The 15006-nt window shown below is 43.5% G+C and overlaps 1 protein-coding gene across 4 annotated transcripts in view; it reads left to right on the forward strand.

Annotated features, from left to right (window-relative positions):
- Window positions 1-15006, forward strand: part of COA1 (cytochrome c oxidase assembly factor 1) — a 53447-nt gene that overhangs the window by 28235 nt on the left and 10206 nt on the right. For 2 of the 4 annotated variants that reach the window (XM_074843075.1, XM_074843057.1), the window contains exon 2: window positions 821-1024. The exons of 1 other annotated variant lie outside the window; for it this stretch is intronic. Coding sequence is in view for 2 of the 3 variants with exons in the window: in XM_074843057.1 (XP_074699158.1) it covers window positions 1022-1024 (3 nt within the window). In the remaining variant the exon portion in view is untranslated. Of the gene's footprint in view, window positions 1-53; window positions 124-820; window positions 1025-15006 lie in introns of those variants that run through there. One more of the 4 variants, XM_074843065.1, reaches the window with a different exon arrangement.

Raw genomic sequence — 15006 nt, forward strand, 5'->3', positions numbered from 1 at the left:
GTGGAAGTGGGTGGCTGAATACTGAAGAGGGTCTCGCTCTTCTCTGCAGGGGAGGGGCTGCAAGGAACTGTGCTCTCAGTCAGCCTTGGAGACTCCAAGAGGCCCAAATCTGGACAATCTCAGGTTTTCTTATTCCACTTCTCACAGAGCTTACTAGTTTAAAGATCTTGGCTGCAGCCTGAAGTGTTCCATCTTTAAAAACACTAGCTACTCTACTTTGTTCCTCCTGGTACATGTACAGAGCAAAATGCTGCATGTGCAGGGACTGGTAAGCACAAAGTGCCATTTGAAGAACGAATGTATCTGTTTTCAGGTAGACAAGTTCATAAAAATTGGATAAACTGGTAAACAAAAAGTCCCAGCACATGGACTATTGTGGATTTGTTCATTATTACCAACAGAGGAAGAGCTGTACAGGAGGAATGTCTATTATGAAAATTGTATTTAGCTGTAGGACTGAAATACATGGTCTGTTACCTCCTTTTTATGAATACTGCTAGCACTGTTCAGGCAGCCAGCAGGCATGGTTTCATGAAAAAGAATGTGTGGTTGTTTTTGTAAGGTTTTTCTGAATAAGGCCGGACAAAGCTGCAGGAGATCCCTGATGTTTTTGATGGAACTACTGTCGTGCCAAAATATCACGTGCTAACTTCTCACTTTGCTGTAAATTGGTTATAAGGAAAACACAGGCAGTAGGACTGACAGTACTAGCTGTTGTCCTAGAGTGAGAGGTCGAGGGACCCTGCTGAATCCTTAGGAATGTCTGAGTATTCTTCCTCTGCTACATACCCACTCCTTTGCATTTTCTCTTTTGTTCTAGGTGGAGTCTGGATAAGAGCTGTCAGGAGAGCTTTCTAGCTGGATTGAGGCTACCAGGTGATAGCAATCTTGAACCACAGTTTTAGAGGAGTGGCACCAAAACGCCTGTCGTTATGCCAAGTGCCTTACAGGACAAATAACTGCTCCCTGCTTCCTCAGCTGCCTAAAAATCAAGCCGTAGATACTGAGCTTCAATCTGAGTATGGTAAGTCAGGCCTCAGAAGCCTGCATCCATTGTGCAATTGAGTTTAAAATAGTTATAGTTATCAGCCTATCATACAACTGTTTTAAACCAAGCCAGGGGAAAAATAACAAGAGCACAATGTTGGGTAGCTGACACTCATATTGCCACATCTCTCCCTGTTGTACTCAAACTACTAAATGGGGTCTTGTTAGTGCACCCTGGCACTGTGCTCATGTTGGGTTACATTTCAAGAACTCTCTCAGAGCGCTATTGAGGCTGGAAAACTGCAGTGGATCACTGGAAGTGGATCACTGCCCACTGCCAAAAAGTCTTGCTTCTTGGCTGTGACAGAAGTTTGAGATTTCTTTGTGCAACTTCAGTTTACTTCCTAAACTGGAAATTGGAGAAGACATCTCCTAAGCTGACCAGTTACTTAAGCAAGTAAAGTGGCAGTCTACCTTTTTAACTAGGGTAGAAAAACTAGGATCAGAAAGTGATGTTACCCATCGAAGTGAGGACTCGCTATCCCTAAGGATACAGTATCCCTTAAGGTTACTTAAAGAGACAGTAACCTTTCAAAAACCTCTATCCAGGATACAGTATCCCTACGGTATCTCTTAAGGTTACTCTATCCCTAAAGATACAGCAACCTTTCAAAAACCTCATCTTGAGTTTTCCTTGTAATTTGCTGAGCTCCATTTAAGTTTTCCCCAACTAAAACCCTGGAGAGATGGGGGAGGTGGGGAAGGGCAGTGTAACTGGTTGCTTTCCTTTTGCATAGAGATGAAAACCAGCTGGTTGCTTCAGTTGGCCTTTAGGCCAGCATTTGATAAAACTTTGTTCCTTTGCTGTTCCTACTAAATCCTTTCTGGTGTCACTCTCACATATGCAGCCCTTTCCCATTCCCACTTAACCCCCATGCATACTCTTGCTTCCTTACAAAAGTCCATTTGTGGCCTGAAAAGCTCGTATCAGAAACAAAGCTATTTAAATCTCTTGTGACTTCTTATGTTTATTCTTTTGGTGTCTGAGCACAGTTGCTGAAAGTCTGAGAGTGATTGCTGGTCCCATTTAAGTTTCTTCCTCTCCCCGCCCCTAAACCAGGTGACATTTTTAGCTTCAAATTGTATAGCAGGAAGCACGTTAAACATCAGGTCTGAGAGAAATGAGAAACAACATGATGGGGCTGCAGCTTTAGGTTCTGCAACCAGCCCAACTCTCCATATTAAAAATCAACCACTTTTTTGGTTTAAAGTGTGAACAGTCCATCAAAAAGCTACATGAAATCCATTTTCTGGGTGACGGAATTTACGCCTGCCTAGTTTGCTTCCTATCAGGTTATTAACACTTACTGCATCTGTAACTGCTGGTTATTGAAGGAAGGACTTAACTTTCTACCAGAACCCTGGGACTAATTAAAAAATTGCCATTAACGTTTAATGAGAAAGTTGTTACTTTCACCAGTAAACTGGCTTAGAGTCTTAGTCCCATAAAGCACAAACGGCACGTACTGAATCATAGTTAACAAGCGGATTTGGGGGAAAACACAGTCAGAGGAGTGCAGCTTGTTGTGTAAGTTAAAAATGATTGGTTGCTTTCTTCTTACTTTCCCCACCAGTACTGGATATTATATATGCTAACTAGTATTCATCTCTCAGTAAGGCATCAGACCTTGTAGGGCCAGTTCTTTCTCCCAGTAAGACATTTGCATCATAAAATGGCCCAGACAAAACATCCTCAGGGGAAAATCCCATGCTTGTAGGAACTTCCAAGCCAGGGTATAGCACCGTTTAAGGAATGGCCAACACAAATGGAGAAGAACAAATAAGAAACTCGAGGGTGTGTCTAATGGATCTGAGTATCGAGGGCAGGAAAGGAGGAATTTTTGCTCCTCTTCTGTGCCAGCCTTGGGCAGAGGAGCAGATCTGGTAAATTTTAGTCCTGTATATCTATCAGCCAGTTCTACTATCTCATTGTTTGTACATACACACAGTAAACTAGCCAATTCTGTCTTTTCTGGTACCAAGTTATACCTCATTTAAAGTGACTGGACTTACACTGGAGAAGTATCACATAAGGACAATAAAATTTGGAGACAATGTGTCCTCACTACTAATGTTATAAAGGTAAAAAAACCCCAACCCACAAGCCATTTCACAATTCTTTTATGGAGAGAATGGTAAGAGAGCAAATAGCGTGTTTTATTCCAAATGTTTCATTTAACAAAGATTAAGCACACATCTGACCTCTGTCACTTTGAGGTACGTTCCTAATATGGCTTTGCCCTTGCTTATAGAGGTAGAAATCAGGAATTACTTTACTGAAGTCAGCAAAATCATTATCCTGTATTAAATTCAAAAGAAAGTGAGTCTTGCTTTTTACCTCTACAGCAAATCCTATTCAATTCAGTACGAATACAGCAGTACATTTAAGTGCAATGCAAGAGCAGAGCCAATTGGTAAATCTGTGCCCTAAATTCAGTACAGAGTTCTTGAGCTGAATTTCCATCTGAGTACTCTTGAATACTGCAGCACTAAATCTCCTTTTCCTGCAGAGTAATCTAGTTTCTTTTTCCCAGAAAGAATTATATTTTCCTTTTTGTAAACAGAGGCCACATGAAACACATGGTTGTCTTCTGAGCAAAAACCTCAAAGATCATAGCTTATATATATTAAAAAAACAACAACCCACAAACTTCTGTTTTGAAGCTAAATGCAGTTTTTGAGTCTATCAGCATTTTTTATTCCATACTAGTTCTCTGCATAGTGGAAAATATACACCCTTAGGAGGATAACAACTATGATAAGTCGTTAAAAAACAAATTATCTAGGAAAGTAATTTTTTCCATTATGAAAGTGGCTTGTCATATATTAGTGAAATGAATTACTCACATAGCACACCTTTCACAACCTCAAAAGAATTAGATTATGGCCCATAGGTTCCCACGTGTAACAGGAGTAGCTCTCCTTTTTGTACATACACCACTATCACTCCACAGTTTCTGATTATGTTTTATTCATGTGTAATCATAAATCACTCACAAATCAGTCCAAAGCCTAAAACTAACCAAACCAGTTCATATTTCTGGCATGAGCTATTCTATTTGCACGTCTTTCCAGATTAGAACATTTTTTGTTGTGATATGGAAAGACTCCAGGTACGTGGTGTTCAACGGGAAAAGGTGACAGCATGACATTTAGGGGATGTATGTGTGGGGAAGGGAGGAAAAGCAGCAGGGAAAGAAAGGCACATTTCCTTTTGACCCACTCAGTAGAAGAAAGTCAACTGAGCAGTAAGCTACTCAATTCATCCTTTGATTTAGCACTCTGCTTTCTGGGACTGTTCAGAGTACAGAAGGCTCAAGGGGGATCTCATCAATGTATGTAAATATCTGAAGGGAGAGTGTGAAGAAGAGGGAGCCAGGCTCTTTCCAGTGGCACACAGTGACAGGGCGAGAGGCAGTGGGCAACACCCTGAATCACAGGAGGTGCAGTCTGAACATCAGGAAACACTTTTTCACTGAGGGTGACTAAGTACTGGCACAGGTTGCCCAGGGAGGCTGTGGGGTCTTCATCCTTGGAGATACTCAAAAGCTGTCTGGACGTGGTCCTGGGCCACTGGCTGTAGTCAACCCCATTTGAGCAGGGGGGTTGGACAAAGTGACCTCCAGGAGTCCCTTCTGACCTCAGCCCTTCTGTCGTGCTGTGATGCTGCTTTGGTCTCTTGTCAGTGAGAAAGTAAGGTAACTCATTTTCTTGGTGGCTCCCTTCGATCAGGAACAGCGAATTTTAGAAATGCGAAGGGTGCTCCAGCAGCCAGGAGCTCTAGAAGGGACCCCAACAAGCATGTAGAGTTTGCAGTGGGAAGGAATGAAATGCTTCTGGGGTCAGGATGGGCAACCTTACATCTGGCAAATTAATATAAACAAAGCAGGAGTGCAAGTATTACATATTACTTCCACTTCAGTCACTCCAAGTAACATTGCTATCCTTTTTGTTTCAAGGAGGGACAGCTGTGACATAACTAATAAATACACTTCAAGTATCACCTGATGACTACAGCTTTGTGCCAGTGGCATTGGGAGCACAGGAGGGATGCTGAGAGCTACTGTGAAAGGACTTGTCATGTGCAAAAGCAAAGCAGAGAAACCTGGATGCCTGAATTTCATGACATTTCATTTCAGTGCAGACTACTGAGGCCTTGGTGGTTTCTGGGGTTATAATCATGTTTTTCAGACTGATTTATCGTGTCATTCTCCTGCACAGGATGAAGATAGCACATCAAGGAGTGCTTAGGTCCGGGAGCTTTACAGTGCCAGTTGCTGGTGCTGCAAGCTGCGACACTTAGCTCTGGCCATAGACAAGAATCCCAGACTTTGGGGCTGCACTGTGATCACACTGGGGGAAACATAGAAAAAAGGGTCACACACCTCCTCCATCTCCTGTGACTAGCTTGTCTTCTTGCATGCCAGCTCTCCTACATGCTACGAAATAGCTGAGCCGGACTTAACGCAGTGGTGGGCAGCAGAAAAAGTTAAAAGGCGAGTTCAGTGCCAGGCTCAACACTGCCTTTTCTCAGAACATCATCTTCTGAGAACAGCTTCCCTTCAGCACGGCAAGACAAGGTGGCAATTTCTTTTTCTTCCTGAAGTGCATTTAGCAAAAGGGCAGGATAGAGGAGGCCGAAACTTTCCCAAACATGAACTCTGTAATGCTCAGCTGAGTTCAAGCAAAGGTGCAGCACTTTCAAACCATGCCTAGCAAATTAGGGCAACCCTGATAAGCAAGATACAAAAGTGCAATTGCAGCTTTAATGTAGAAGTAGCAAGTTTCTGTCTGTCATACTAAAAATACAACATCTTGCCGAGTTACAAAGGCGGCAGCATTTTTTCATACTCTGCAGTAGACAACCCTGTTATCAAATAATAATGCCACTGGAAGTGGAGAAGGAGCTCTTCTCACATCTTGTTCTGTTCTGCCTCTGCTTCTAATAAATACAAGTGCCTGCAGCTGAAAAGCTCTATGCTAAAGTGCCCAGGTTTCTCTAACAGAGACCTCAGAGAAGCACTGCTGGGGTTAACATACTGTTTTGCCCAGGCATATACAAGTGTATTGCAGAAGGCACTATGCAAATAGTGTTCACAGAGTTTATAATTTCCTGTTGGAACAGCAAAGAAAAGAAGGTCATTGATTTAAACCAGAGAATACAAATGATTTCCTGCCCACAGAGCTGCCAAATGCTTGGAGTTATTGATTTTTTTTTTCTTCCCTGCTGCTAACCAAACACTTCTGGTCCTGTCATGGGCATCATCAGCTTATTGACTAAGTAAACATAACCCATTAAGCTGAACATTTTAAAAATAATAGAAAATTACAGTGGCTATAGTAAAAAAACCCGTCTGCATTGCAAAAACATAAAAATAAAAAGGAGAGGAAAAACAGTTCCTGCAGTTAATTAACTTTTATGTAGATTCAAGTTTCTGGAATTTAGGTTTGCATCCAAAAGAGAGAGAAAGGAATAAATTGAAAGAAGACTGGGGAAGAAAAAGTCCTTTCCTAAAGAAGCCAAAAAGGGGAGGGTGCAGGGAAGTGGGGACTTCAAATTTTAAAACCCCAAGGAAAAGAAAAAATTATTGCAAAATTGAGATTGAAAGGGTAAAAAGGTGTGGCAGCAGCATGGTAAAGGCATGCTTTTATTTACTTATTTATTTATTAGCAGCAGGAGGTCTGTGCTGTTGTCTGAATAATTTTTTTGAAGGCAGAGCTGAGCACAGCTGATGCCCGGCCTTGGAACATGTCAGTTTGAAGATAGCACGTACGGTATTAATAAATGTAGAACAATACTTGCTGTCAAGTTGGTTACAAGGCAGTAGTTCACTGAAGGGGGCCTGACAATGTCAAAAAGCATTAGACCAGAGCCAGCAAATGCTTTATACGCTACAGCTGAACCCAAAAGATGAATTGATGCCCTGGATCTGACTTTAAGGCATCTGTCTGCTCTGGAGAGCGTGTGTTTGTCTGAAGAAACAGGGAAACAAGTTGCTTTTCTCTCCTCCTCCAACCATCTGCCTACAGACAGAAGGCAAGGAGCAAGACTCAAGAGAACAAATCGTAGTGTGTTGTAAATGGACACGGATGCCTTGCAGACAAAATAATCTTCAAAAGTAGGAGCACATGCTCAGGAGAGGTGTTTAGAGGCAACTCCAAACAGCAGGGAGACAGCTACCAGGCTGGGATGCCACAGGGAGGGCTGGCTTTCCTCTGGGACCGGCTCTTGCAGGTGCAGCTGCTGGCTTCGCTGGCCAGGAGCCTCGCAGGCCTTTGGTGTGAGAGCCAGCAGCGAGAGAAGAGCCACTCGGGAGAGACACCAGGAGGGAAGTAAACAAGCAGATTACAAAGTGATGAAAAATAAGGGTATCAGCCTTCTACAGTGACTTAGAAGAAGGTGTGACCATTTCCTCCACCCCCTCACCCTCATGCCTGTCGACTGAAGAATACTATTAAGGCAGGTAGTCATAGATTATTAATGACCTGTTAACAGCTTCTTTAATTTTCTAATAAGTGCCAACTGCGGCTGTTGTAATTATGCTGCTGGTCCTACAACACACCCTGTGCCAGGCTGCAAAATACTTTTTTTTTTTTTTTCTGGAACACATTGTCCTGCCTCTTAACACGCGTGTACTACACATGGGCAATTTCATACCTTAGTAAAATTACATCTTAGGCTGTCAGAGCATTTTGCAGCCTATAAATGTCGCTATCTTCCAGCGAAGTAGGAATCAGGAAGTGTTTAGTCACTTATTTTTACATGTGTGAATTGAGACACTCAAAGTTTATGGTTTTAAGCCACAGTGATACAGTGAGTCAGTCCCTGAGCTGCTTGTGAAACCTGGGAGCACTGTCTTCTGCTTTGCCAGCACTGGTGTCCTATGAACTGCAGTAACACTGAGTAGGGGCTTTTTCTATCTTAAGCAGAGGTCCCTAGGAGTAACATTGCATAAAAGTGATGGTATCTCTTTATCACTCTTCCTAATTCCCACAAAGAGAGCTGAGTAGTGTGCAATGAGAAAAGAAAACAAAAACAAACAGAAAAACGTGTGTGTTGTGGTCAAAGGCAAAGTCTTTCCTCTGCAGCCTTCAATTGAAGAAGTCTGTTGGGCATGGATCCCTGCCAGCGTCATTAGCAGCAGTGATTCCCCGCTAACTGCTCCTGTTCCCTCTTCTAATGGATCACAGCACATTTATGTGTCTCGTATATGCCACATTTGTCAAATTTCATTGTATTTAGCCCTTGGTAATCTAGCATTTGATCAACAAACCCCACAGACAAGTATTTGAAGGTTACAGTAGCAATAAGTTTATGAGGAAATAATATATGTTGTTAGCAGCCCTGTTTGAAAGCTACTAGTGAGGGTGTGTCTTGAAAATGCCGCAGAAAGCAGCTTAATTTTCAGAGATCCAAGCATGTTTAGGAAACAGTGATCCTGTAAAGCTATCTCCTGTTGAGCACACACAGAGCACCCAATGTTTCAAAAAATCTCACCCGTCAACAGTACGTAAAAGTGTGGTTTGTGCTTTTGTCTGGCTCTTGGACTGCCTGTCACACCTCCTTGCTGGGCAAAGCCCTATGCTGTAGCTCCATAGGAAAAGCTTTTCCCTGTATCCCTAAAGGTAGGTTCACTATAGGAAACAGCCCCGGAGTTGTGCTGAACCTGTCTAGGCTGGTAGGTTTTAGCCAGAGAGAGGGGATGGTGCTTGGGCAGGGACACAGCCCAGGTCTCTGGAGACCAAGTGCCTGACCTGGCACAAGCTTCCTGCGAAGTCGTTCCATGTTTTTCTGCTGCAGCTCTGCAAAATGAAAAAAAAAAAAAATCCATGCCTTCCCTAATTGGAGCTATAGAAGGACCTAAGATGTAGTGAATAAAATAGAGGCATCATTTAAAGCATTAACCAGAGAGAGATTTTTTCCCTCAAATCTTTCCCCACACATGTTCTGAGGAGGAAAATATGGATTGCAGTCAGCTGTTCTCTGAAATTCCTCTTGCCCTGACTCATTTTTGGAAGAGAAGCTGATTCGCGTCCAACTGTCTTGTGAGCATCCAGCATCTTTTCCTTTTTCCAGGGGCGGATGGATAAATCAGTAGCTGCTCCTCAGATCAAGTTAAAGGTCTGACTCCAGATGCTGCACGTGCAAATAGTGTGGCAGGTTCCACTGCTTCCTTCACCCTTTTGCTCTCTCCATCTCCATCTTGCACAGCTCTGTGCACGTCAACAAGCTGGATCTGTCTGAATGGAAACCTTCAAGTATTACAGGAGTTGTTTTGGTTTTTTTTAATGGTTCCCATCATAACTTTTTTTTCCTCTTTTGTCTTTCTGAGAACAGAATGTTTCTAGGTCAGAATCCCAGTTGGTCTTGTGCTGTTTTTGGTGTTCAATGCTTATTAAAAAGTCACGAGTCTTTGAGGCTATTTTTTCCCCAGATCTTAATTTGTGTTAACAGATTTAGCTGATACTGAACCAGTTCTGCTCATATGGGCAAGGACCAATTTCTGGAAACAATCCAGATGTCCAAGATGTTCAAAAGTAATTAGTTTTCCTCAAAGCCTTAGGCTTTAAGTGTTGATCTGATGTGTTTCAAATGGTCAGCATTTTCTGAAGGAGGGGCCCGTCTAGGGAGGGTGTAAAGATGGGCACTTGAAATAAACTTACCACATCTGAGAATCTGGGGGGATTTAGGGCAGCATTTTATTTATTTTGTGTTTTCACTAGGAAGTATGAATAAGAGCAAGGTGTTTGTGAAGTGCCAAAAGTAGGTATTGCCATAATACTATATAATAAAAGGCATTATATCAGCAAGATGTTTGGCCTTAGGGCTGCAAACCTTCCCGTCTCCACTGATATTTTTAAAGGCTTTGTAAATTGAGCTCCATGCTAATCATAGCAGAGTAGGTCCCATCTTTTACCCCCTCATTTCTAGAAGCAGACACATCACAAGGGAACAAGCATCATATGATTTACCCTGTGTTCCTGCCTTAAACATTTTTTCCCTGTGACAGCCTCTCCTGGCATTCAGTTCCTTTAGGTCACTGTCTCCTGCATGCCTATTTAATGCATGCATGTGGATTGTATTATTGAGTTAGTAAGACTATAGACAGGCGTAAGCCTTATCAGGGTTGGAGTTAGACTGTAAACTTCCAGGCAGGTACTAACTTCTGATGTAGCCACGTACAGCTCCTAGCCCAATGATGTCTGCGGTACCTCTGTGAACTTCTGTGACCATTTTCTTTTCTCTTTACAAGGTAAAATTTGATCTATTGGCCAAGAAGTTTATTACAGACTCTTGTGTTTCTCAGTGTTTTATCCCCCATCGCAGGATTTAGTAAGTTGACTTAAAGCTTGATAGGTTGTTGGTTTTGGCTTTGATAACTTGCCAGTGTCTTTGGCATAATTAATGTATTGGACACAGATAAATGGCCACAGACTGGCATGAGAGCGAAGTAGTTGCCACTGCATAGAAAGCATTGCAAGCTCTTTGATCTTTCCATGAGAAATGGATTGGTACTCTTCACTGATCACTCACCTTGCAGGTTCAGTGAACCTATTCTCGGAAACTATATACAGAAAATACACATCACACTATGAAAACCTCCCTGGCTTGATAGTCCACTTCTGCTAAGCTCCTGCTAAGCATAGAGTGCTATTCCCTCTCATCCTGACAGCACGAGACAGTCAAAGGACTGTATTTGCTATTTCTTTATGTGATTCTTTTGTTTTAATGTGCCCATTTGGAAGCTGGCCTGTGACGCAGGCTGTGGGGAGGCACAGGTACAGCGTGGAGCAGTTCTTTTGAACATTGAATTGCAACTCTCGTGACCTCACTCCCAGCAGCAGGAAGCCAAGAAGCTGTCCTGCAGCTTTCTCAGGTAAACTACTCACTGTTAAAACCATAAACACCACTGATCTTTTCTTCTTGTACCTTGGATATAACTTTTTCATTTACCCTACTTATGAATTCTTACTTTTAAATCCTTTGCAATTCACCTCTAAAACTCAAAAGGTGAACATTCACACCTTCCCCCCCCCCCAGTGTCCAATTACAGAAACATACAATTAGGGATGTTAATGACAGATTATTAGGCATTAACCTATAACGCCATGCTCCAATAACAGCAAAAATGGGTCACACTGGAGGTATAATTATTCTGCTTCTCCAATAACACGCCCTAGTCATGCCTTTTTTTTTGCGATATCCCTCCTATTTCAGTACAAAGCATGGGCAGCTCTAGTTGTCTTGGAGGATGATCTGGGGTGGGTTGTTGAAGTGGCTGGCACACGAGCCTAGCCTTCAAAAAGGCTGAACAAACTAGGATGTAGCGTCTGCGCAACTTGGGAGAAAAGCGAAAAAGGATTTAGGCACCTGCCTTTGTTACGTGCAGTTAGGAAAACAGTCTCCGATTCCCGGAGGGTTAAACCAAGGGATGACAAGAGAAGGCTCCTCGGACAGCCCGGCCCTGGTGCAGTGCAATAGTCTGCAGGGGAAGAGGGCATGTAGGGGGGTGAAGGTGGGCAGGCAGGAGGAAAAGAAATGCAGTACAGGCAAGCCTGCCGGATGAGACTGTAGCTTAAGAGCACATGGGGAAGTAAGACTCTGATGGTGCAGTACAGAAGATACAGGAAGATATATAAATATATAGAAACGTGCAGATGAGAGCGCCCAAGAGAGGAGAAAAAGGAAATGAAACTAAATATCTGTAGGTACCACGTCAGGCTTTGTACTAACTGAGCAAGCCATCTGCATTGTAGCATGTGCCCCAGGAGATGCGATACAGCTACAAGAATAAGGTGGCTGTTTAGAGTCCTTATTCACTCTATTGGCTACTTTCACGTTCCTTGTTAATTAGCTAGCAGCAAAGGCAGAGAATAAACTTATCACGGTTTCCTGGCATGCCAGTGATCTTCCTTGTACACAGAGTTGTCCCTTCAAAACATTTTAACCAGGGTAAATTACACCTAGGAACTGATCCACAAGGCGACCCTTGAAAGGACCGTTTCAAAGCTGGCTGAAAAAGTGTTTTACCTCCCTAAATGCCAAAATAACATCTTTTCAGTGCATCTAGAGAAACCACTGAGAAAAAAAGAGCATTACTTCTACTTTTTGTTTGACTGTCTAACTTCTTCTCTAAAGTTACTGAGCTTTTGGTGAAGGCAGATCAGACACGCAAAGCCTTGGTATTTCTCACATGCTGGCAGGGAGCACAGTGTACTTCTCAGAAATGAGGTAAATATTATGTTGAGACTATTTCTGTGAAAAAGAGGAAAGTAATATGCTGAAATGATGAACCTGTGAGAACACTTCTGATGTACTGTCCTCTCTTTGGTGACAGCACCAATGATGAAGGTATTTTGTAGACAATGACTGTCAAGAAGCTGTCTCTAAAATCTTGTCCTGGCATGTTATTACTATAGAAATTGGCTCACACCCAGATGCCTTATGGATCTTACAAGATCAGTGGATGGGCAAGAGAGCAAGAATGTGAAATACAAGTGTGTGCTTGTGTGCGGTTTGCCTGACATTACCCTCATCTCCTGTGACTTCCATCACTACTTGGGTGGCTTGCAGAAAAGCTGGACCTGAGGCTGATGCAAATCCCACCAACCTAAGGGAGAGTTTCATTGCAGAAAGGTTAGGCAACACTTCCAGCCTTGAATTTATATGCTCAGGTCTATGTTCAGGCCTATCGATAAGTTTGAATTTAATTTAATAGTAGCCTTTTGCCACACATATTTAGTGTGTCATGCCAACACCTCAGGACTACAGTGGTTCAAAGTGGTTTAAAGGCTCCCAGCTGCTTGTATTGGTGGCCTGGCAGTATATTGTCTTGGCCAGATGGGTAGGCAGTGGCCCAAATTGAGATAGCCAGCAGTGATCACACCAGGTTTGTGTGGATCAAGTTGTTTCTCTCTGATTTCAGAGCAATATTATTGTTTACTGTTTGGTCTGTGATAGCACCCAGAAGCTGGAGGTGCTGGTGGAGCTTGGTAGTGCCAGGAGGAGGAGAATAAGAAAGAGGAGGAGGAGGAGGAGGAAATGCCTTCCCCAAAGAACCTGCAGCCCCAGCTCCCTCTCTTGGGTCTGAAGCAAATAAAATGAATGTTTGTGTCTGGCTGAAAATGTCCTTGCTTCACCGCCACCTGCCTTTGGTGGAGGAGCCTGAGACCAACCTCTGCCACATGAATTTCAGAGACTAAAACAGAAAATCTGAATTTGCTGGAATAGGGAGAATCTCTTAAGTCCAGCCTATTTTTAAAAGATCCTCTGTGGAGAAAACAAAGTCTAATTAAAACCAGACTTTACTGTTGCAGTAACCTACCACTTCACATGTGACCCTGGGAGTCTTCCACCTCTCTGGGTTTGTTAAATCTTGTTGTTAACTGCCTGAGTCCTGCTTAGTTTCAAAGTCAAGCCTGAATACTACCTTCTCCACTGTATCTTACTATTTTCAAGGCACAAAATGAACGTCACCCTTATTGGGAGGCTCTGCTCTTTAATATTTATTTTTAGAGAACACTACTTATAATGATTTAATGTCTCTTCTTTTGGTAACTGTAGGCTCAATGTTTTTGTGTGTGCTAATCTCTACTTAATCTTTCTTACCACCGCAAATAGCATGGGGGAAAAGATGTTTTTGCAGAACAGTGTAGCTTAGAAATTGTGCTTTTTTTAATTACTGGCTGTGAAGAAATCTGTTTTTCCACCCGTTGACTTGCATACTTTTTAGTGGTATAACAGGTTCTGAGGGGAGATCTCCACCGCAGATAACAACCTGAATTTCCCTCCTTAGGAGGCAATTGCAGGTTGTATCTGTAAAATTCCCCTAAATGTATTGTCTTACAGTTGCTGCCTTTGTGGCAACTGAAGTTGAGGGGGTTTGGTCCTTCCATTTAATAGCCTCTACGCTTTGCAGGCGCCAAGTAATTTTCAGCAAGGTTTAGAACAGGAGACACAACTCTGGGCATGCCGCTGCTTCCCTTCCCTAGCGAGCCATCTCCATGGCACTTCAGCAGAGCAGCAGATGGGAGCAGCAAACACGGTTGGCCAGAGGGCAGAAATCCTAGCGATGAGTCCTTGCAGACAACAGCTCCTTACTATGTTTTGGTCTTCCACAAGCTGACAGCATTAGTATCTCCATCGTCATCATTCAGAAGTCAGCAGCACGCCAAAGGATGCTCAAGGATTTGGATGCAGTATCTGGATATCCATGCTGCAAGACACCATGATGGCAGGGGAGGGGAGCAGCAGCTCTGGGCTCCAAGGACACCTCTGTCCTTGCTTTTGGAAGCTAACAGGGAATTGTGGGATCAAAGAGAAGGTTTGCAAGGTCTTGAGAGGCTTGTTAAAACGTGTAGCTCTGAACCTCTTCCCGCAACGTGCTGTCATAGGACTGGCTTGGGAAAACAGCTGAGAAACAAGTGGGAGGAGAGCATCAAGGGCTAGACTGGGGATGGGGTGGTCCAGCCTGCGGGCTTCCCACTGTGACCGAACACAACCAATGGAGATGTTCTCCCTGTTACAGCAACGAGGATTTTTGCAGAGCCGGTGCGGGCTGCACAACGTGGGCGCATCTCAGCCCCCCCACATCCCTGCCTCACCAGGACCAGCAAGGAGTTATTGTTGCAGGCAGGGGCAGCACATCAGGAGCAGCCACGAGAGCTGCATGGGGCAGCAGTGCTTACTGGGATCATCAGTTCTCAGCTGCCAAGCTCCCTTGCCAGATGGCACCATCCCATCCCGGCACCATCAGGGCGCTCGCGGCCACTGACCTGCTGGGAGCGGAGGTGGTGCTGAGAGCATGTGCTGTGCAAAGCTTCTCACTTTCCATCCCCCTTGTTTGGGTGCGAGCAGACCGTGAGACCTAACAAACCTCAAACCCGCTGACAGCAAGTTGCAGAGCCTCTAATTTCCGCCCTGTGCTAGGCAGGTCCCCTGAGCCTTGGTCAAAACCT

Source organism: Strix aluco, chromosome 1 (genome assembly GCF_031877795.1).
Source record: "Strix aluco isolate bStrAlu1 chromosome 1, bStrAlu1.hap1, whole genome shotgun sequence".
Classification (NCBI taxonomy): Eukaryota; Metazoa; Chordata; class Aves; order Strigiformes; family Strigidae; genus Strix; species Strix aluco.